Source organism: Vulpes vulpes, chromosome 3 (assembly GCF_048418805.1).
Source record: "Vulpes vulpes isolate BD-2025 chromosome 3, VulVul3, whole genome shotgun sequence".
Classification (NCBI taxonomy): Eukaryota; Metazoa; Chordata; class Mammalia; order Carnivora; family Canidae; genus Vulpes; species Vulpes vulpes.
The window spans coordinates 84,636,537-84,657,123 of record NC_132782.1 but is presented as its reverse complement, the minus strand read 5'-3'; the positions used below and the strand labels follow the sequence as shown (position 1 = coordinate 84,657,123).

Genomic DNA, 20,587 nt, shown 5'->3' with positions numbered 1-20,587 from the left:
GCGTAATTTAGCTGAGTCTCCATCATGTCATTTCACAGTTCTATCAAGCAGCTGCTTCTGAGTGATGAGTAAGCACCACGAATTCTGTGGTTACAAACTCATTGCCAGATCTTCTTGACTATAAAATGGGTTCCTTGATTTGAGGTATGTCTAATGGATAAGGCATCCTATAAACCCTCAGATGATGGTGCTGGTGGAGACAAAGCAGTTAGGGAAAACAAACCCATATTTAGAGAATGTGTCAAATCTGGTGTAACTATTTTCTTTCTTTTGTTAACTATCCATGTTTAGTGCAATGGTGGGCAAATGGGAAAGATTAGGGAAGTGCTCAATTCCTTGGAATAGTTGTTCATGTATTTTTCTTTAAAGCAATATAGTCGGGATCCCTGGGTGGCGCAGCGGTTTGGCGCCTGCCTTTGGCTCAGGGCGCGATCCTGGAGACCCGGGATCGAGTCCCACGTCGGCCTCCCGGTGCATGGAGCCTGCTTCTCCATCTGCCTGTCTCTGTCTGTCTGTCTCTCTCTCTCTGTGACTATCATAAATAAATAAAAATTAAAAAAAAAATAAAGCAATACAGTGGGGGAGCCCGGGTGGCTCAGCGGTTTAGCACCGCCTTCAGCCCAGGGTGTGATCCTGGAGACCCAGGGTCAAGTCCCACATTGGGCTCCCTGCATGGAGCCTGCTTCTCCTTCTGCCTGTGTCTCTGCCTCTCTCTCTCTCTCACATGAGTAAAAATAAAATTAAAAAGAATAAAGCAATATAGTGTAAATGACAAATTTTATGCCACCTGTGTCATCTGAAGACCCACTGAAAGAAAATTTTGCTTAAAAAAGAATGTTTCTAACTACTTTTTGTTAGGGATTTATGCCTCCTGAGAAGTGGACTCTTTTTTTAAAAAAAAGATTTTATTTATTTATTTGAGAGAGAATGGAGGGAGGAGCAGAGGGAGAGGGATGAGCAGACTCCGTGCCCCACTGAGTCTGATCCCACGACCCTGAGATCACAACCTGAGCTGAAATTAAGAGTCGGATGCTCAACTGACTGAGCCACCCTGAGAAGCCGACTCTTAATTGAGTGCCCCCCTATTGTCCTCTCACTGGAGCAGTTTGCTGAGTCAGCTAAAACTTAAAACACAAATGTACTACTGCCATAGTTTGCTCACCTCTGCTGCAGAAATGCAGCCATTTAATAGGTGCCACTTGGGGAAATGGCAACTCAGAAAGAGCCCCAAACTTACAGTGATCCTAGAACATGAGAAGAGCTGTTAACAAAGAGGAGGAAGTAATATGCCATCTGCTTTCCCAGAGAGCCTAACAGGAACAACGGACATCACTAGGGGGTATATTTTTGTTCAACACAAGAAAAAGTTTCTAACATGAGCTGTACAACAAGCAATTGACTAAGCAGTGCATCTTCTTTGATGCTGACTCCACTATGCTGGATACTGTAGACTGGAGATTGTGTCATACTACTAAGTTGCATTAGATCAATGACAGTCAAGAAGGAAAAAAAAGGAAAGGCACATCAATCTCCAAGAGGCTGATGGAATTGGAAAAAGCAAGTAGAATGCTACAGTTTTGCCTTATATTTAATTTGAAATGTCAAATGTCACTAAAGGATATTTGGTTTATAAACTTAAACAAAGGACTAATATCTAAAGACCCTTGCAAATCACGTTTATATTCTTTTAAGAGTCTTGCTAGTCCCTAGGAGACCTAGTTCCACCACAAGACATCACATTCTCTTAAGGACCTGGAAGGTCAGTGTCCTCAGGGTTCCTGTTCTAGCACCCAGCCTACCTGTCCTACTCCTTCCTGCTTTACCTATCCGTTTCTGTATAGTCCAGTCGTTCCACCAGGAATGCAGTGGCCTTCCAATCTCAATTTCTCTCAAAAACTGATTTCCTCAATGCCCTGTCCCTTCCTCCAAAACATTAATAGACTCTGATCCCATGATTTTCTGTGGTCCTCATACCACACAAGCGCCTTCCACTCTAACTTTAATCAGTTGTATTTAGGGGCGCCTGGGTGGCACCATCCATTAAGCCACCGACTCTTGGTTTCCTCTCAGGTCCGATCTCAGGGTCCTGGGATCCAGCCCTGCATCAGGCTGTGCACTCAGCACTGACTCTGCTTGAGAGTCTCTCTTCCTCCCCCTCCATCTCTATAAATAATTTTTTTTTTTTTTAAGATTTTATTTACTTGTGAGAGACACAGAGAGAGGCAGAGACATAGGCAGAGAGAGAGAAGCAGGCCTCCCGCAAGGAGCCGGATGCCGGACTCAATCTCGGATGCCGGGATCACGCACTGAACCAAGGGCAGACGCTCAGTTGCTGAGCCACCCAAGGCGTCCCTAAAATAAGTAAATCTTTAAAAAAATCATCAGTGTATTTTGTAGCCCTGTGCTGGTTCCCCACCCGCGGACTTAAGAAAGTCGGACCATGAGGTCAACACTCCTCCTCAGCCCTGGACACACACCACGTGTGCGGATCACCATCCTCCAGCCAATCTCGAGGGCTGGCTGGAGCCAGGGAAGGGCCAGCGGGGACGCATTCCCAAATTTGGGGCTGTCGCGCTCACTACTGGTATACTGGCTAGAGAGGCTGCCAGCGGGGTCAGCACCGAGAGTGGCTCAGACCGAGAGAAGTACATGGAAAAGCCACACACGCGCAAGACTCCCGGGTACGTACCCCTCCTCCGGGGCCCTCATCCGGGGCCCTCATCCGGGGCTCGCTTCCGCTCACCGCCATCGGACTCCTCCTCCGGAAGTGCCACTGAGAAGCGCTGTGCTCCAGGCTACCTAGAGCGACCCGGGAAAGCCTGGGGCTGCCCTTAGAGCGAGAGTGTCTGTGACGGGACGGCCGCTTGGCTTGCCCCTCCACTCGGGTGAGTCCCCGGCAGCCGTTCGGGGTCGCGGTGGGCGTCGCCGTTAGTTTAGGCTCCCGGGAAGGAGGGGGAGGGGCCGGTCCCGGCCGAAGGCGGTTCCCGTCCCCAGGAGCGCTCCGGGCCGAGGTGCGAGGACCTGTTTCTCTTCAGTCAGGGTTCACCTGACGCCCCGCGGACTGAGGGTCTTGCTGCCGGGGCCCGGTGACCCTCCCCGGGGGCGAGCCGGGTCTCAGTGGCCCGCCTCGCCCTTTTGGGGGCGCGTCTTCACCGAACGGGGAAGTGGGAGGAGGGCAGCGCCGGGCTAGGCCTTCCGAGGGTTGGGCGCCGCGGCCCTTTCTGAGGGTTGTGGAAGCGGGCCGGAGCCCGGTGGCGCCCTTGGGTTTGAAGGACACGAGCGAGACCTGTTAGAATCTAAGCCCTTCCCGGGATCCCTGTCAGGGCGGTGGGAAGCGGCCCGCCCAGCTCGTCTGCGTTGGCGGAGGGTCTGACATCTTCCTCCGCCCCCAGAGTAGAATTTTGTTATTAGGCAAGCCCATTTAGTTATTCAAAGTGGGCTAGCAGAGTGTTTGCCAAATAATTCCTCGGGGGCCTGCTTCCAGGAAAAAAAAAAAAATAATTAACATATTTCTCTGGTGCAAACTTGAACTTTGAAAGAGGTTTGTACGTTTCGCATACTTTAAAGATTTTTAAAATTTTATTTATTCATGAGAGACACAGAGGCAGGCAGAGACAGGCAGAGGGAGAAGCAGGCTCCCTGTGGGGAACCATATGCGGGACTCTGTCCAAGGACCCCGGGATCACGCTCTCAGCCAAAGGCAGACGCTCAACCACTGAGCCACCCAGGCACCCCTCAGATATTTTAAACTTTCCTCAGAAATCTCACACTATTAAGTTGTACGTTCTTGATTTTTATTTTTTCATGAAATACCACAAATTCTGAATTAGTGGAGTTGAAATAAAGCTGCATACTTGGACCGTATGATTCGGTTCTTAAATATTTGAAACTGAGGAATTTCCATTTTTCTTTCTGTTGTTTTATTTAGGTGGTTAGTCGTTAACAGTTGTTTTTTTATTGAGTATGGACAGGATTTGCGATACTTTGCTAAGTCCTGAGGATGTAAAACCATGGGTTGCCTTAATGTAGTACAATAAATTCTCGCAATCTCACCCGGCAGTGATGATCGTTGTCCTCCAGAACAGGGATGGAGGAAATATCTGCCCAGGAAGCAGCAGGATCACCAATTGTCCAGTTTCAGTCTTTGGAGAGCCCATCTGAGGGTCTGTCCCCAGAGCCTCTGTTCGAGCAGGACACCGACATGGAACAGGAGCTCAACGGGGGTAAGGCAGAGAGAACACGTAAGCCCAAGAGAATGGGGGGTACAGTGGGGCTTCTGGGCCTGGTATGAGAGAGGCCGGGAACTTCAATAAGAAGATGGCTCCTAGGGGAGGTCTGGAAGGGGAGGGACAGTTGTGACTCAGTTCAGTTCTGGTCTGGGCTCTTCTGTTAAGGATAGCCCCTCTTTCTTAAATAGGCAGAGTGGTGGACATTTCACTCTGCTCTGGCTTTTGTTTTCATTTGTAAAACCTTGACTTTATCCCAGTTTCACATCCAGAAAAATTTCTAAGATATGCTGCTTTTGCTGCATCTCACAATCCTTGCCTTGCTTTTACTTCCTCTTAGATTTAGGGCTTGTCTCTCCCCCTGTTCCCTTCCCTTAGTTTCTTTCCTCCTTGATGACTTTGTGAGCTTTGCCACTTGCCATTCTGTTGTAGCTGCAATGTTTGTGACTAATCTAATTTTGGCCAAAAAAGCAACCATTTAATTCCTTGGTTGAGCACAACTCCTGTAGTGTACACATATCACATATTGACTCCACAGTAACATCTTTATGTATCATATAGATGGGTTGACATGTCTTTACTTTTTTTGTTTTGTAAGAACCTTGTCTTAGATTGTTTGTGGCCCACTGCAGTGCCTGAAATAACATGTGTCAGCAACACCACTTAAATGCCACAGTATTGTGGGGCATTGTGGGAGTGTGGAAAAGGTTGTGAGGAAACATGACCATTCCTAATCTTTGGAGCCTCTCACACTGGTTGCAGGGACAGTGCCCATTCACGATGAAGGCTCACTGAAATTTACAGAGCAGTGTGTGGGAAAGCATCAGAAATCAACTAAATCATCATTGCTCTGGACAAGTCACTGCAAGTCTTTATGCTTTGCTTTGCCCATCTGCAAAACAGGTATAGTGGGTGCCCTCCGGTTTAGAGGAGTGTCCTGCCATGAGAATAAAGTGAAATATGAGATTTCATAAGAAAGTCTTATATCTTGGTCTACACATGGGTAGGGAGGGTAAGCCAATGCTGAGAAGGAGCAGAGTAGGTACACTCAGTACCTGATAAATGTTCATTGGTTTACTAGAATGTTGATGTGAAGAAGGGTCCCACTGACTCCCTCTTCTTTCAGGGAGCCCTGGGGGAAGGGTTGCTCTCACTCTTGGCTCCTTTCTCCTCCCTCAGCTCCACCTGTTCCCCAGGTGCCTGCTCTTCCCCATGAGGGAAGCCCAGGAGACCAGGCAGCTACGCTCCTGACAGCCAGGTACCAGGTGAGCTGAGGAACCCTCTGCTTTTCTCAGGGACTGTTGCTATTGATAGAGTGTGGCCCTTCCCTCATCCCATCCATAAACCCTGCCTTGAAGTTTTTTCAGTAGCAGACCCCAGTTTGGGAATTGATCCTCTGCAGAGACCTGGACTTCACACAAATCACCTTCCCATCTCCCCATGACCACCAGTAAACACTGTTCCTTCTCTATCCCTAGTGCTGTGATGGGTACTTATTAGATGTTAAAGATTATGGAACTCATCCCAAGTTTCTAGTCTGTTTTCCCTCCTCCCTAGCTTTGCTACACACTGGAAACCCTCTCTGTGTCATCATTTTGTTCTTCATTTTCTGGCCATGATACTGTGTGGCCTCATTCCCCAGAGCAGCCAGGCTGTGTTATTTCAGGAGTTTGTGACATTCGAGGATGTGGCTGTGCACCTTACTCGAGAGGAATGGGGATGCCTGGACCCTGTTCAGAGGGATCTCTACAGAGAAGTGATGTTAGAGAATTATGGGAACGTGGTCTCACTGGGTAAGGACTTTCTTATTACTCAGTTTACCTATTAGGATTTCTTTACTTCCTTGTTTCTGAGGAGGTTGCAAGGTCTCTGAGAAAGTGGATTGTGGCTCAGATTCCAGGTCTTAGAACCTCTGAATCCTCCATCTTCAAGGTCATCTCCTCTGGGAGTGGGTTTTCTCTGGGGGTTTCAAGATGAGACAGTTTATTTCTTATCTTTAATTAATGTTTCCTATTTTCATGGGACATCTGTTTCCTATAAGAAAAGAGAAACTTGCTTGTGCTTTGCCTAAGTTCTCACCTTCCCTATCTTTTCCTCTTTTTTGAGAGAGATCCTAGAGCCTCCCAGTCCACAATCAGACGGTTTCCTTCCTAGTAATTCAGTGCCCCTGTATCTGGAAGTTTTACATTTTCCTTGGAAGACGAAGTGCCTTTTTTAAAAGATAGGCTAAAATCCTAGTTGAATAATCCTTTACCTCTTAACATCCCTAAATTCATTTCCAAGCAGGCAGAGTTTGAGAGACTTCATTTAGAGACCTGACTCACTGCGAGTCTATTTCAGTGAATCATTCAGATGGTAGTCCTAAGTAACCTCATCCCGAGCAGCAGAAGTTTCAGCTTTAAACCGAGTCTCTCCTTTATCATTTGGATGGTACAGTAGGCTCTTGCAATTAGGCACCCAGTAGTGCTCTAGTGCAACATCAGTGGGGCTGTTGGCAGCTCCCTTTGATGTGATCATTCTCCTTTTCCTTTTTTTTTTTTTTTTTTTTGCCTGTCTTTGCTTCTACTTTTTAAATTTTTTAAATGTGTGTATGTATTTAATCACACTTTTTCTTTTCTCTCTCTTTCTCTCTCTCTCTCTCTTTTGGCTTTGCCTATGCTGGTGGCATCCTGGGTGTTCCTTTGTCTCCTTGATTACGCTCAGGATGAAAGAAGTCTTTTTACCTGTGGGGAGGCACCCTGCCCACTGGGAAGGTTTTTAGTGTGTTTCCCATTCCTGGCTCTTTGATCTTTGTAGGCATACTTCTCCGCCTTCCTACCACCCGGATTCATAGTGTGAATTCCTGCCCGGCCCTGAGTCATACCCAGGCAAGTGCTTTCTCTGGAGAAACACTTGCAGTTCTTTCAGCAGGAATCTCCAAGAGATGGCCCAGGTATCGGCTTCCCATCGATATTGCTCGTCCCCGCTCGGAAACCCCTTTTCCACGATTGTAAGATACTATACTTGGTTGATGCTCTCAGGATGCCACCACTGTGTAAAATTGCAGCTCCTCAGATGACCTTTGTTAAATTTCTGAAGGGCCAAGGAGGCCCTGTTGCAGCCAAATACAGTTTGAACCTGAATTCTGAGTTCATTCATAAGCCACAGTTGGTGGTCATCTACTTGTGTTCTGAGAAACGACAGAGTTCAACTCCAGTTCTTCAGTTATGATCTTTTCATGTTGTTTTAGAATGTGGAACATATACTGTGCACCCCCTCCCCTTTTCTGTAGTGAATATGACCTGCCCCTCCTATTGTCTGACTTTCCTGCAACCCCTGGGCTTTCCTCATGTTTAACACTCCAGTCTTCTCCTTTAAGTCCCCATGGCCCCCTCCAAGGCCCTGACTTTATCTCCTTTATTCTTCATGGTGCTATACAGATTGATGCATTTGAATGACCTTTCCTGATCAAGTGTTCCTTAGCTCTGTCCTTGATGGATGGGAAATGGGAGGGCAAAGAGTTTAATTTCTTTATTTCAGGGTATGAAATTGAATGTATATTTAACAACTTTGTGAACTGTAAAGTGATGTAATTGTAAACTACTGTTAATTTTATCTAATAATTACATAATTTCCAACAGTTAATCTGTCTACTTTTTGGAGTAAACAAACTTTTTAGCACTTTAATTAGCCTAGTAGCACAGTGTGCTATTAGGCTGAACTTTATCCCATTTCCTGTGTCATCTCTGTATGTATACAGGACATGCATGCACACACACAGATTGGCTACAAACACATACAAGAAACTCTCCTGTTTACCTTACTTTTGTGACCAAGCCAGCATCTTTTTAGTAATTATTTTTTACAGTCCTCTGGAAGTTGTTTTCATATTTGTGGGCTCAGCAAACTCCACCTGATGTGTAAGTTTATACACTTATTTAGCTTAATATTTGGTGTTGTAAAATATGGACATTGTAATTCAGTTCCTGACTTACCAGCCCCACTGCCAGGTTCACATCTTTTTCCCTCGGTAGTAGCTCAATTGTATTTGTCACAGACATCAAAACTTTTTTGTTTGGGTAAGTGCTTCTACTATTTAGTAGTAAACATACAGAGTATGAGCAGCTGAGTAAAAGAATAAAGTAAGTAAAAAGTCCTATTTTTCATTACCAAATCTAAAAAGTAGCATGTTCTGTTGACAGCGAATGAATTACTGACTTGAGGGTCGTACCCAAAGGGAATTTATCCGTGACTTAGTGCTGGAGGTTAAGACCAGGAAAGTGGTCTGGATTGCATTTCACACAGGGTTGTTGTGGCTGGTACCTTATTAGATGATATCAGAAACATGCCTATCAGAATTCTAGCTGTTAAGGAAGTAGATAAATCAGGAAATGTTTGGCACATAAACCTTTGCTTTTCGAAGTTGATGTCATTAGGACAAAAATGATTTTGTATAGAATGTCTTTTACTGCCATGGCTATTTACTGTTTATTGAGAGCCAATATGTTACAAGGTACTATACATAGCTCATTTAATCTTTACCATAACCCTGTGAGCAGATGTTATTCTATTTTATACCTGAGGAGACTGAGGCGCAAAAGTTAACTGATCTGTGCAGGGTCAGAACTAGGCATAGGGACACCTTGGTGGCTCAGCGGTTGAGCGTTCACCTTCGGTTCAGGTCGTGATCCTGGGGTTTGGAATCGAGTACCGCATTGGGCTTTCCACAGGGAACCTGCTTCTCCCTCTCTGCCTGTATCTCTCTCTGCCTCTCTTTCTCTCTCTGTGTGTCTCTCATGAATAAAGAGATAAAATCTTAAAAGAAAAAAAAGAAAAAAAAGAACTAGGCATAGGACTCAGATCTGAATCTGAAGCTCATGCTCTTTTTCATTGTTTTGCCCCTTAGGACATTTAGTCCAACCACATATGGTGGTTTTTTTTTTGTTTTATTTTTTATTTTTTTTAAAGATTTTATTTATTTATTCATGAGAGACACATAAAGAGAGAGAGGCAGAGGGAGAAGCAGGCTCCATGCAGGGAGCCCGACATGGGACTCAATCCTAGGGCCCCAGGATCATGCCCTGGGCTGAAGGTGGCGCTAAACCGTTGAGCCACCCGGGCTGCCCTGTTTGTTTGCTTTAAAGCTTTATCTCTCTCTCTCTCTCTCTCTCTCTCTCTTTTTTTTAAAGATTGTATTTATTCATGAGAGACACAGAGAGAGAGAGAGGCAGAGACAGAGGCAGAGGGAGAAACAGGCTCCATGTAGGGAGCCTGATGCGGGACTTGATTCCGGGTCTCCAGGATCATGCCCTGGGCCGAACTGCTGAGCTACCTGGGCTGCCCTATCTATCTCTTTATTTAAAGAGAGAGAACAATGGGGAGGGGCAGAGGGAGAGAAAGTCCCAAGCTGACTGTGCTCAGCACAGTGCTCAATGTGGAGCTTGATCTCACGACCCTCTCAGATCATGGGCTGAGCTGAAACCAAGAGTCAGACACTCAACCGACTGTGCCACTCATGGGCTCCACATGTGATTTTTTTATATTCTTATGGCTTTATACTCTGATGACAATTAGAAATTTCATAGCCATGAAAAATTGGACAGTTGGGCATTAGGTTGTACAGTTTGTGAGCAGAAAGAACATGCATTCAAGAAGAAATAAAATCGTCTAGGGATACGTTCCATTAAATCTACACAAGAACAGTATTACCAAGGAGGGATTTTATTTGTATATTAAGGACCAAGAAGAAGGGCATAAAGCTTTCATAAAGCTTCCTTGGGTTGGTGCCAAGGATTAAATTAGATTAAATTATGTGTGTAAGTACCTGGCTTACGGTAGTTATTTAAATGAATTTTTGGAAAGGACTTCAAGTGATAAGAGCTAGAGATAAGATTTAAAAATTATTTTAAAAAATTTTAAAGTAGACACTATGCTCAGCATGGAGCCCAGCATGGGGCTTGAACTCATAACCCTGAGATCAAGGCCTGACCTGAGATCAAGAGTCAGATGTTTAACCAGCTGAGCCACCCAGGTGCGCCAGATCAAATTTTTTGAAACAGATTTCAGGACTGTGTTCAAATTATTTTTTTATAGTGGAATTTCCTCAAATTGAATATTACTCATACTTTTGTGTGTAGGAGTTGGATTTTTAAAGAGACTTTCATTTCTTTGATAATGAGTCATATTTTTGTTTCCTTTTTTAAAATTTTAATTTTGTTTAGAAATTTATATATATATATATATTTAGATTTTATTTATTTATTCATGAGAGATACAGAGAGAGAGGCAGAGACATAGGCAGAGGGAGAAGCAGGCTCCATGCAGGAAGCCTGATGTGGGACTCGATCCCAGGAGTCCAGGATCATGCCCTGAGCCAAAGTCAGATGCTTAACTGCTGAGCCACCCAGGCATCTCTCTTTTTTTTTTTCAGGCATCTCTTTATTTTATTTTTTTAGATTTTATTTATTCACGAGAGACCTAGGCAGAGGGAGAAGTAGGCTCCTCACGGGGAGCTTAATGGGAAACTCAATCCTAGGGCTTTGGGATCACGACCTGAGCCAAAGGCAGACACTCAACCATTGAACTACCCAGGTGCCCCTTAGTTTCCTTTTAATTAGAATATCCTTGACTCCAAATCTGTTGAATCCTGGCTTTCTGTGTATTAATCTAGTGACCATTTCTCTGTTCTTTTTATTATTTTTACCTTTTACTGCATCGTCAGTATGTTGATCTTCTGTTGTTTTTCTGTATGTATTTTGGAGGAAGGGATAGATTTCATTCACAATCATTATTTTTTACTAGTAGACTATGTAAAAGCCAGGTTCCGAAAGATTGTTTGGGTTTGAGGCCTAGCTTCACCAATTACTGTGACCTTGAGCAAGTTACTTAACCTCTCAATCTTAGTTTTATTATTTGTACAATGGTAGTTTCTACTTCTTAAAGTTATGATGAGTATTAAGTTATTGACAATCTGGAAAGTTCTTGGTGTGGTCCTGTGGTCCTTTGCACCCACTACATGTGCAGTACACCTTAACTTAATATTTTAGTTAGACTGATGATAGAGCTGATTTTAAGTTTGTATTTCAAACCCTGTTCTCTCATTGACACTGTAGTCTTTTACCTCGCACGCACTGCCTACTAGGGATTTTCTCTTAGTCCTCCCTGCATTAACTTAAACACAGTCTAAAATCAAACCTATCTTTCCATGTGGAAACCATCATTTTTTGTTGTATCTAGGTGATATAGGTGTAGATTTAGAATCACCAAAATTTGCTTCACTTATCAAATACTTAGAAACACTTTAATATCTGAGTAAAAGTAACAAATTCTGTTAGAATTCTGAGCAGAATATTTGCTGCTTCATGTCACACTTTTTTTTTAAAACTTGCAAAACTTTCATTTGACTTGAAGGACCTCAACTAAATAAGCATCCAATCATCCAAAAGAGGGAATAGACAATTAATACCAGCAGGAATTCAGAAACACAATAAATGCCTTATATCTGTTCTGCTCTGTCTGTTCATAGTCTCTCATAGAATCCCAAGAGGACAGCTGTTGGTTTGTCATATTTTCCAGGCCCAGCACCCTTTTAGAAACTGGTTATCTGTTATATGTTGACACTAGGACACAAAATTGGCGCTCAATAAGTAGGTCTTAAGTAAATAAATCCGAAGTAGTATAAGATACATGGTCTCTTCTAGTAAGAGTTTATAAATGAAGTAGGGATGATAATTCCTGAAACCAATTAAATAAAAATCTATAAACTCCATTATACAGTGACATGTCAGGTTAAGGGGAACGAATAATAAATTGTGTAGACATTGAGTACGTGGGGAGAAAGGCTTTTGGAATTGACAGGCTTGAGCTAGTCCTTGTATGTGTGCTACTAGAAGATTTCTGGGCTGAAGACATATAAAAACTGCCCTTTTGATACTATAATACTTCTGCCCCCTCAGGATCAGACTGCTTCTTGCTTTTGCTTTAAAGGAGATTAGATCCTAAGAGTCCATTATGTAAGTCAAGAAAGACCATTTTTATTTGAAAGTTCACATTTATTGCACTTTCTCTCTATATTGGATTATAGTTGGTTGTTTTTCTATTTTTACATACTTTCCATATGGGAGACCCCCCATAGATGTTTGTTGAATAAACAAAAGTGTAAGCTTCTAATTAGTAAGAATGTGTTATGCTATTTTGTTTTCTTGTATGCCCTGAAGTGAATTGAGATTGGTGAAGTTTCTTGAGATTGGTTCTTAGAATATATATTCAGTCTTCACTGATTCTTTTGCTCCAGTTTAGCTCACCACACAGCATGTGCTTAAGTATTCACCTTCCTCCAGTCCAGTGAAGTTATATTTTGATGACTTCCCTTTTGATCAGGTCTAATACTTGTAGACCAGTTCTTTTTTTTTTTTTTTTTTTTTTTTAAATTTTATTATTTATGATAGTCACAGAGAGAGAGAGAGAGGCAGAGACACAGGCGGAGGAAGAAGCAGGCCCCATGCACCGGGAGCCTGATGTGGGATTCGATCCCGGGTCTCCAGGATCGCACCCCGGGCCAAAGGCAGGCGCCAAACCGCTGCGCCACCCAGGGATCCCCTTGTAGACCAGTTCTAATACAAAAATTAATCTATCTATAGGCAACAGCTGAAGAGTGAATATGATCACTTCTGTGAAGACAGGTACATACCCATGCTCAAATTCCCTTGTTTGAATAATGTATAAATGAATACTTCTCCCAAAGTCATCAATGCCCTATAACACACCTCTTTCCGGAGCACAAATAAGAGCTCCTTGTAGAGGATCTTTGCCCTTCTCACTCTCCAGGGCTTCCCTAATGTCTTCTAAGAATTTACTTTCTCTATTAACCATTAGTTAAAAGAAAAAATGGCTTGGTGTAGTGTCTGGGGATAAATTGCCACATCCCATTTCCTTCTCTGTGAGCAGGATTTCCATTTTCCAAGCCTGATGGGATCTCCCAGCTGGAACAAGATCTACAGGTCTTTGATCTGGAAACTAAGAATAGAGAAGTCTTAAGAGATGACTGCTCAGGTGAGTAAGGTAGAATCAATTAGATGGAATTAGTAGGGAAGTAAGAGTCCAGTTGTTGAGCCAAGTTGTAGCTGCTTTAGCAAGCAGAATAAAGAGCTCCGTCTCTATACCAGATGGAGAGCTCCTTCCTTTTCCCTTCAGTTCTGATGAATTCTTTGCATTTATTTTACCCCTTATCATCTACAAGTTATACTGAGTCCCTTATTCAAGTTGCTTATCTAGAATTCTTTTGTACTACTTCCCTATTAGCTCCTTTGAAACACTTTATTTGGTTATCTTCTTACTCTGCCGAAAATGTCCTCTGTTTCTACCATACCCTGAATCATTTGGATATTACCTTTCTGCTCCTATTCATGCCCTTAACATCTGCTGTTGAGATTTTGTGCCTGTGCTTCAGAGTAGATAAACTTCTCTCGTTTTATTAGATTCTAAGTTACTTAGTTTTCTCCTCTCGAGTTTTTTTTTTTCTTTTTCCCCCTAAGCACAGGGTACAGATTACATTTGCATTTTCTATTTATATATTGAATTAGATGGAGAGACCAGAGAAGAGAACAAGCTGTTGATTCCTAAGCAGGAAATTTTGGAAGAAGTACATTCGTACAGAGTGAGAGTAGGAAGACTCAAAAAGGATATTGTCCAAGTTCCTGGGACTAGAGAAGTGTCTAAACCTGAGGACAGATTAGAAAGGCTTCAGGAAATCCTAAGGAAATTTCTCTTCCTGGAGAGAGAGTTTAGGCAAATAACAATCAGCAAGAAAACTTTCACCAGTGAGAATAATGAATGTAATGAACCTGAAAAAAGCTTCAGTCTGGACTCTAGCCTTGATACAGATCAGAGAGTTCTTAGAATACAGAATATTGATGATAGTGATAAGTATGACATGGGTGTGAACCAGAATTCAGCTGCTGGTAAACAAGAACAAATAAATCTAATACAGGATGTCCAGAGTACTGAATATAAGGAAAGCTTAATGGATCTCTCCCACCTTAGTAAATGTGAGAGCATTCCTGCCACGGAGAAATCCTATAAATGTGATGCATGTGAGAAAGTCTTCCATCAGAGCTCTGCCCTTTCTAGACATCAGAGAATTCATACTAGAGAGAAACCCTACAAATGTAAAGAATGTGAAAAATCTTTCAGCCAGAGTTCGAGTCTTAGTCGACATAAGCGAATACACACTAGAGAAAAACCCTATAAATGTGAAGCATCTGATAAATCCTGTGAAGCATCTGATAAGTCATGTAGTCAGAGCTCAGACCTAATTCCACATAAGAGGATTCACACTAGAGCAAAATCTTACAAATGTAGTAATTGTGAGAGAGTTTTCAGTCGCAGTGTGCATCTTAGTCAGCATCAGAGGATTCACAGAGAGCTGCCCTGTAAGTGCACTGTCTGCGGCAGTGACTTCCATCATACCTCACACCTTGTTGAACATCAGAAAGCCCATTGCGAAGAGAAAGCCTATGAGTTCAACGATTGTGGGTTGACCTTTGTTAAACATCAAGGAATTCATCTCAGAGAAAGGCCCTATACATGTAAGGAATGTGGAAAAGACTTCAGATTGAATTCCCATCTTATTCAGCATCAGAGAATCCACACGGGAGAGAAACCTCACGAGTGTAGTGAATGTGGAGAAGCTTTTGGTCAGACTTCATGCCTTGTTCCACGTCATAGAATTCACGGGAAAGAGAAGTCCTATGAGTGTCATGATTATGAGGAAAGTTTCAGTCAGAGCTCAAACCTTGTTCTTCAGCAGGAAGTCCTCCCTAGAGAAAAAGCCTTTGATTGTGATGTGTGGGAAAAGAACCTCAGTCAGAGAGCACAGCTTGTTCAACATCAAAGAATTCATACCAAAGAGAAACCTTATGAATGTGCTGAACGTGGGGAGACGTTTAGTCACATTCAGGCTGCATTCAACATCTGAGAGTTCACACCATGGAGAAATACCATATGTGCTGAAGGTGGTGAAGCCTTCAGTCCTGGCTCACCCTTTAATCATCAGAGAATCCACACCAGAGAGAAACCCTCTGAATGTGATAAATATAGGAAAAGTTTGTCAGCATTAAGCTTCATCAACTTCCACAAACCCATACCAATAAGAAAACCTATGGATACCTTGTATGTGGCAAATCTTTCATGCTGTTTTCATATCTTAGTTGCCATTGGAGAATTCTTACTGAAATAAAATTCCACAACTGTAACAAATGTGAAATACCTTTCAGTCAAAGATAACTACCTTGTTCAGCATCAAATTCATTCTACGGAAAGAATTCTGTGGAAAGCCTATGAATGTAATAAGCGTGTATGTGCATGGGAGGGAGGATTCAATCATCTTCCACCCCTTATTCAACAAAGAGTCCGTGCCCAGGAGAAGCCAGTCAAGTGTAGCAAATTTGACAAGTCTTTCAGTGGGAGTTCAAGTCTTTCTCATTGTTAGAATCTCCACACCAAATCAGAATCTGGTACAATGCAAATGGAAAGATGTACCTCCACATTTCAGGCTTTACTCAACATCAAAATACTGGAAAGAGAATTTTATATCAGATTGTTAATATATAGCCCTGATCTTTTTCATTGCAAAAGAAGATAGTCTGAGGAGACTTGGTGAATGCAATGCTGTTTCCTCATGGCATTCTTTTATTTAATAGGTGGTGTTAGTAGGTATATAAACTATTTATGGAATTCATTTAAACTATTTTTTTAAATATGGCCTATAAATGTTTTTATTTTTCCTGAAATTTGGTTCCTGTTACAGCTTCTCCAAAATATTGTAGATACACCAATGTAAGAACATAATTAACTTCTGGAAAGTAGCTCATTTAGCTTTTTCCGCTGTTCTCAGCCCAAGTTCTCTCCAAAACAGACTCTTAGGTCTACTGTTTCCTGAGCATCCTACTTCCTGTTCCTTTCCAGCCACAACATTTGGATTCCTGTTGATTTCTCCCATCTTCTTAGCACCTTCAAATGATGGTTTTCTAGTTTTAAGCTTCTCATCAGCAGGTATGCCGCCCCTACTTGATGTTGGTGTTCTTGTGTCTTCTTTCCTAAAGTGAAGCATTTTCCTTTAAAAAGAATTGGATTTCCACATCCACAAGTTTGAAGGATTCTGTCTCCCCTGTGTTTGTGGCAGGTGGCTAAACATTTTCAAACGACACCCAAGTTCTTAGCTGCCATGTCTGCATCCACAGCCCTCTAAAAGAGATGATAAGGACATCAGGGAGCCACAAGATTCCTGGTGGTCTAAGCTACATTCACTCAGCACCTGTTCTGCATGTCAAGTTTAGAATTATTTAATACTCTTCTGTTGAAGGCCAGCAAAATGCTTGGGTCTACTTTTGATAGGTGAAAATATAAAGAACATATACAAAAAAATAACTTCATAAGGGAATGCAGCTTCTCAAAAAAGAAATTACTGTTCTTCCGTAATCTCTAGAGAGAGTAATTCAAGAACGTGGCAGGTCTGTTCCTGGTAAAATTTTAACCACTATGATTGCTTCTTTATCTGTTTGGATTTTTGCCCTCTCCACCCACTCTCCCTCATCAATCCTGTACCATATTTGAAACGTGGGGGTTTTGTGTATAGTTGTTTATTCATCACATTTTCTGTATTTTATGAGTCTACAGGCCTTATAAAAGAACTTGGGTTTTTTGATTGATAAAAGTGATCATATGTCAGGATGCCCAGACTTCAGGATCACTGTCAATACCTAGTCAAGAATTCATGATTATTTAGACAGGTGTCAAAGCATTTTATTGTATTTTTCCATCTGAAGCTTCATAACATTTTGTGAATAAGGCAAGGGTTACTTAAAATTCCTACTGTCATTCCAGCAAGTGAGGCCTTCATAGTTCAGATATTATAATATTCATTAGGGAATCCTCAACAAATATATAAAAATTTATTGCTTCTTCTATAAGTCTCTTATGGCTAAGCTCTAAGATAGTTCTACCACCGTATTTTGCCTCTTAGCCATCAGCAAGCATAGGATCTTATCAGGTGCAAGTAGAGATCTAAATGAATTGATTTAAATGTAAAAGCAAATGAAAAATGCATGTTTTTTCTCTTTATTTCTGTGTATGCCCTTATGTACAGAGACCAATGGTCACTTCTGGTGATTATGAAGCAGATTAATCCCTAAATAGCAGAATATGTAAAAATCACATGTATGCATTTGGTTTAGGAATGTGCTTTTGTACTTCCATTTGAATAAAGGTGTGTTTGATACTCAGAATCTGTTTCAAAAAATATCTAAAGGCCTCAGCCGGAAGCATTTTGAAACTTGGAGTCACTTTCCTGGCTGCAACACATTTCCTCCCAGAAACCTCCTTCATGACAAGAGTGGAGTGGATCACCATCCTTCATACTGATACAGAGCTTGCTTTTCCACAGACTTCTGGAACAGTCTGAATGTTTAGGATTCTAAAGGTTATTTGATTGGGCTGTTGTTGACACATAAAAATTTTGAGGTTTTGGTAGAACTAGGCAGAATTTTTTTAAAATAAGTAAAACATTAAAAAAGAGAAGCCAGAATAATCCTTGAGGACAATTGTCTCTTTAAGCCTGGAGTATTTAATCAGTCCAATATAACAGGAGTTTGTGTTTCTAGTCTTTTTATCTTGAAAATTGGGGAGGGAAGAGAAGAAATCTAATAGCTGAGGTACACCAAATGTGGTCTGTCTTCTGTCCACCTACCTACATGGATATGTATGTATGTTCATATTTAAACTTAATCCTCACAACTCTTCAAGGGAACTAGCTCTCTTTTACAGAGGAACTGAACTGTAGAGAGACTGAAGAATCTGTTACGGTCACCCAGCAAGTTAATGGCTCATGTCAGGCCTGACTCCCAGGCTTTTCATTATCATGATGATGGTATTAGACACATCCCAGAACCCAGAGAAGTTTTCTTTGATAGTTCTTCATTCTCTGTTTACATCCTCAGTGATGGACTATGGTAATAGTCCAAGGCAATTGATCTTAAATGTTCCCAGAAGCTGTCTGGGACACTAGGAGAAAATATCCCAGTATCTTTTGGGAGTTAGTCAGAGACCCTCCCTGAAACCGGCTTAGATTAATTTTGACGATGACCTGTCACAGGTCAGAGCTCCCAAATTTCTTACCTCCTGTCAAGCTACCTATGCTCCTGTCACTAGATTTACAGTTCCATTTCTCAATGCCTAGAATGTGCTCTCTTTTTCTGCTAATTGGAACTTGCTGATTGATGGACATGTATTAGGTTTCCTACCACTTCTGGTTAAATTGCAATGTGGGTAATGGGAAAATCAAGTTTGATTACTTGGTTTTTGGCTTGAACGAAAAAGTAGATGTAGACTGTAGACATGGGGACCCCTGGAAGAGGAGCAGGAAGAGTATTTCAGGCAAAAGAACATGTCAGAAGGTCTTCAGGTGAGAGTATGGTATCTTTGAGGAAATAAGCTCTCTGGAGGATTGCCTCACCCTAGGAAGTAGTTTGGGAGCAACTGAGGAAGTCTAAGAATGAAGTTCAAAGGAGACCCCTGGGGTGTCAACAGCAAAGCACAATGGGATTCTCACATCTGAAAATGTGACATCTAGTCTTTGATTCAGTAGTACAGTTGCCAGATGCTGTGCTATTCAATGCTACCCCATGGGCACAGTTAATGTAAATGAATGAAACCATCTATTAGGTAATGATGACTATGACAGATTAAGGTAGTAGTCCTAGCAATGACTTTGGAATTTACATACCTGTGTTTGAATTTTGCTATTTATGGGCTGTGTGACTTTGGAAATTTTACTTAGCCTCTCTAGGTTTCCTTGTCTATAGAATGGTTAATAGCATGAAAATTAAGTGTGGTAATGTAAAAGGTACTGGTCATACATTAAATGCCAAAAAGTTATGAATATAAACACCAATATAAAAACCCATGAAAATATGTGGTTAGCATAAAGGCTAAAAAAAAAAAGGGGGAATTAAGGAGCAAGCATTTAGAAGTACAGGACTAACATTGTTCAGGGAGGGATACCCTGGGTTTGGAGAACTTAAATACGGCTCTAGGGGTCATCAGGAATGGAGACCGGTAGGAACTGCCTCCCCATAGGCACTCCTTAGTGGAGTCAGCAAACCTGTCTCTTCTTGCTAACGTTTGTACCCTATGGCGTCACATCTTACACTCCTTTCGAAATACGGGCTCATGAAGGAACAAGTGTTTCATCCAGGACTGGAAGGATTTTAAACAGCCCACTGTACGAGTCAATGAGAAAATAAATACTGGAATCTTTAATTCTGTTGATGCATCCAATTCACCTTCACTTTTAGAAAATGGTTAACCTCTTACATTTGTATCCCATTCATGTTTATAAATTTACAACTTGGGCAGAATCACCGTGTCTATCTTTTTCTTTCCCACACTTGCTCGGATTACAAATCTCCAACCAGTCTAATGTTTTCCTTCCCAAGGTGCAGTTTGAACTGGCCAGGGTTCTAAAGGCCACCTTTACTTGCTTACCGAGTCTGCAGTTTTTAAAGGCATCTAAAATTGTGAAAAAGCGCAAACTTCATGGGATTGCTGTGAAAATTAATGAGATAATGCCAGTTTACTCCATAACTGGTAACTGTTTCTGAGTTGAGCAGGAAAGTCCCCCTATCATGAACAACTCATTTCCCTAACATTTTTCCTGCTTCAACATATCAAATATGCCTCTGGCAAACTCTTTGTCATCCTGGCACAGTAGGGGGTTTGAAATCTTGACCCTATTTCTAAGGCTTTTCTACCTCCTTTAGCCCACTGATACCTATAGGACATATTACTCCTGCTCACCTACATACTCCAGGCACGATTGGTAGGCGCTGGAGTAGTGAATGGTAAACAGGCCGGGATGAAGCGACCAAAGGAGAGGACAGGCTGGACTTCGGGCATAGGTAGTGGATTTGGGCCCAGCAGGGTGATCCATGCCTTGTGATTTGCAAGAAGGGAGGTGGGGATGGGTGGTGAAACCGCAGGGGTCAAGGGAGAAGGCAAGTGGAGTGCACATGGGACAGTGGGGGTGAGGAAGAGGGAAACCACCAATTCAGATTCTAGGCCTACATGGGCGATGAAGGGCAAAGAGAACTCTAGCCCCACCCTCCCTCCATCCCTCCTTGGAGAAGGACAAACGCCAAAGGAAGCGTCATCCCCACGCTGCTCTGGGCCCAGCTCCCCAGCGGCCCCTGGAGAGCCCGCGATCGAGAGGAGACCTCCGAGCTGCCTAGACAGGACCCGGAAGTGCGCGCCAGGGAGCCCGAGGTTCCAGTGGTGCCCGGAGGCCGAGGTGGCCGCCGCTGCGCGAGTGAGTCCGGGAGTCCCGGGCC

General features: G+C 42.5%; 2 protein-coding genes across 43 annotated transcripts in view; both read left to right on the top strand.

Moving 5' to 3' along the window:
- The first annotated feature begins 1,753 nt into the window (after positions 1-1,753).
- On the top strand, positions 1,754-17,488 carry ZNF655 (zinc finger protein 655). 15 transcript variants are annotated; one of them, XM_025986175.2, is made up of 6 exons: positions 1,754-2,885; positions 4,061-4,223; positions 5,406-5,491; positions 5,893-6,019; positions 13,152-13,256; positions 13,787-17,488. In XM_025986175.2, exons 2-6 carry the CDS (start codon positions 4,088-4,090, stop codon positions 15,178-15,180), a joined length of 1,848 nt encoding a protein of 615 aa, XP_025841960.2. In that variant the 5' UTR covers positions 1,754-2,885; positions 4,061-4,087; the 3' UTR covers positions 15,181-17,488. The 15 variants fall into 15 exon arrangements, with proteins under 15 accessions (XP_025841960.2, XP_025841965.2, XP_025841963.2 ...); XM_025986176.2 differs by having other exon boundaries at positions 2,551-2,885; positions 4,081-4,223; XM_025986177.2 differs by having other exon boundaries at positions 2,607-2,681.
- The window catches only part of TMEM225B (transmembrane protein 225B), a 33,328-nt gene continuing 27,301 nt past the window's right edge, over positions 14,561-20,587 (top strand). For 9 of the 28 annotated variants that reach the window (XR_012000535.1, XM_072753102.1, XM_072753095.1 and 6 more), the window contains exon 1: positions 20,196-20,565. The gene's annotated coding sequence lies outside the window, so the exon portion shown is untranslated. Of the gene's footprint in view, positions 20,566-20,587 lie in introns of all 28 variants that reach the window. The other 19 variants (XM_072753109.1, XM_072753108.1, XM_072753100.1 and 16 more) reach the window with 7 other exon arrangements.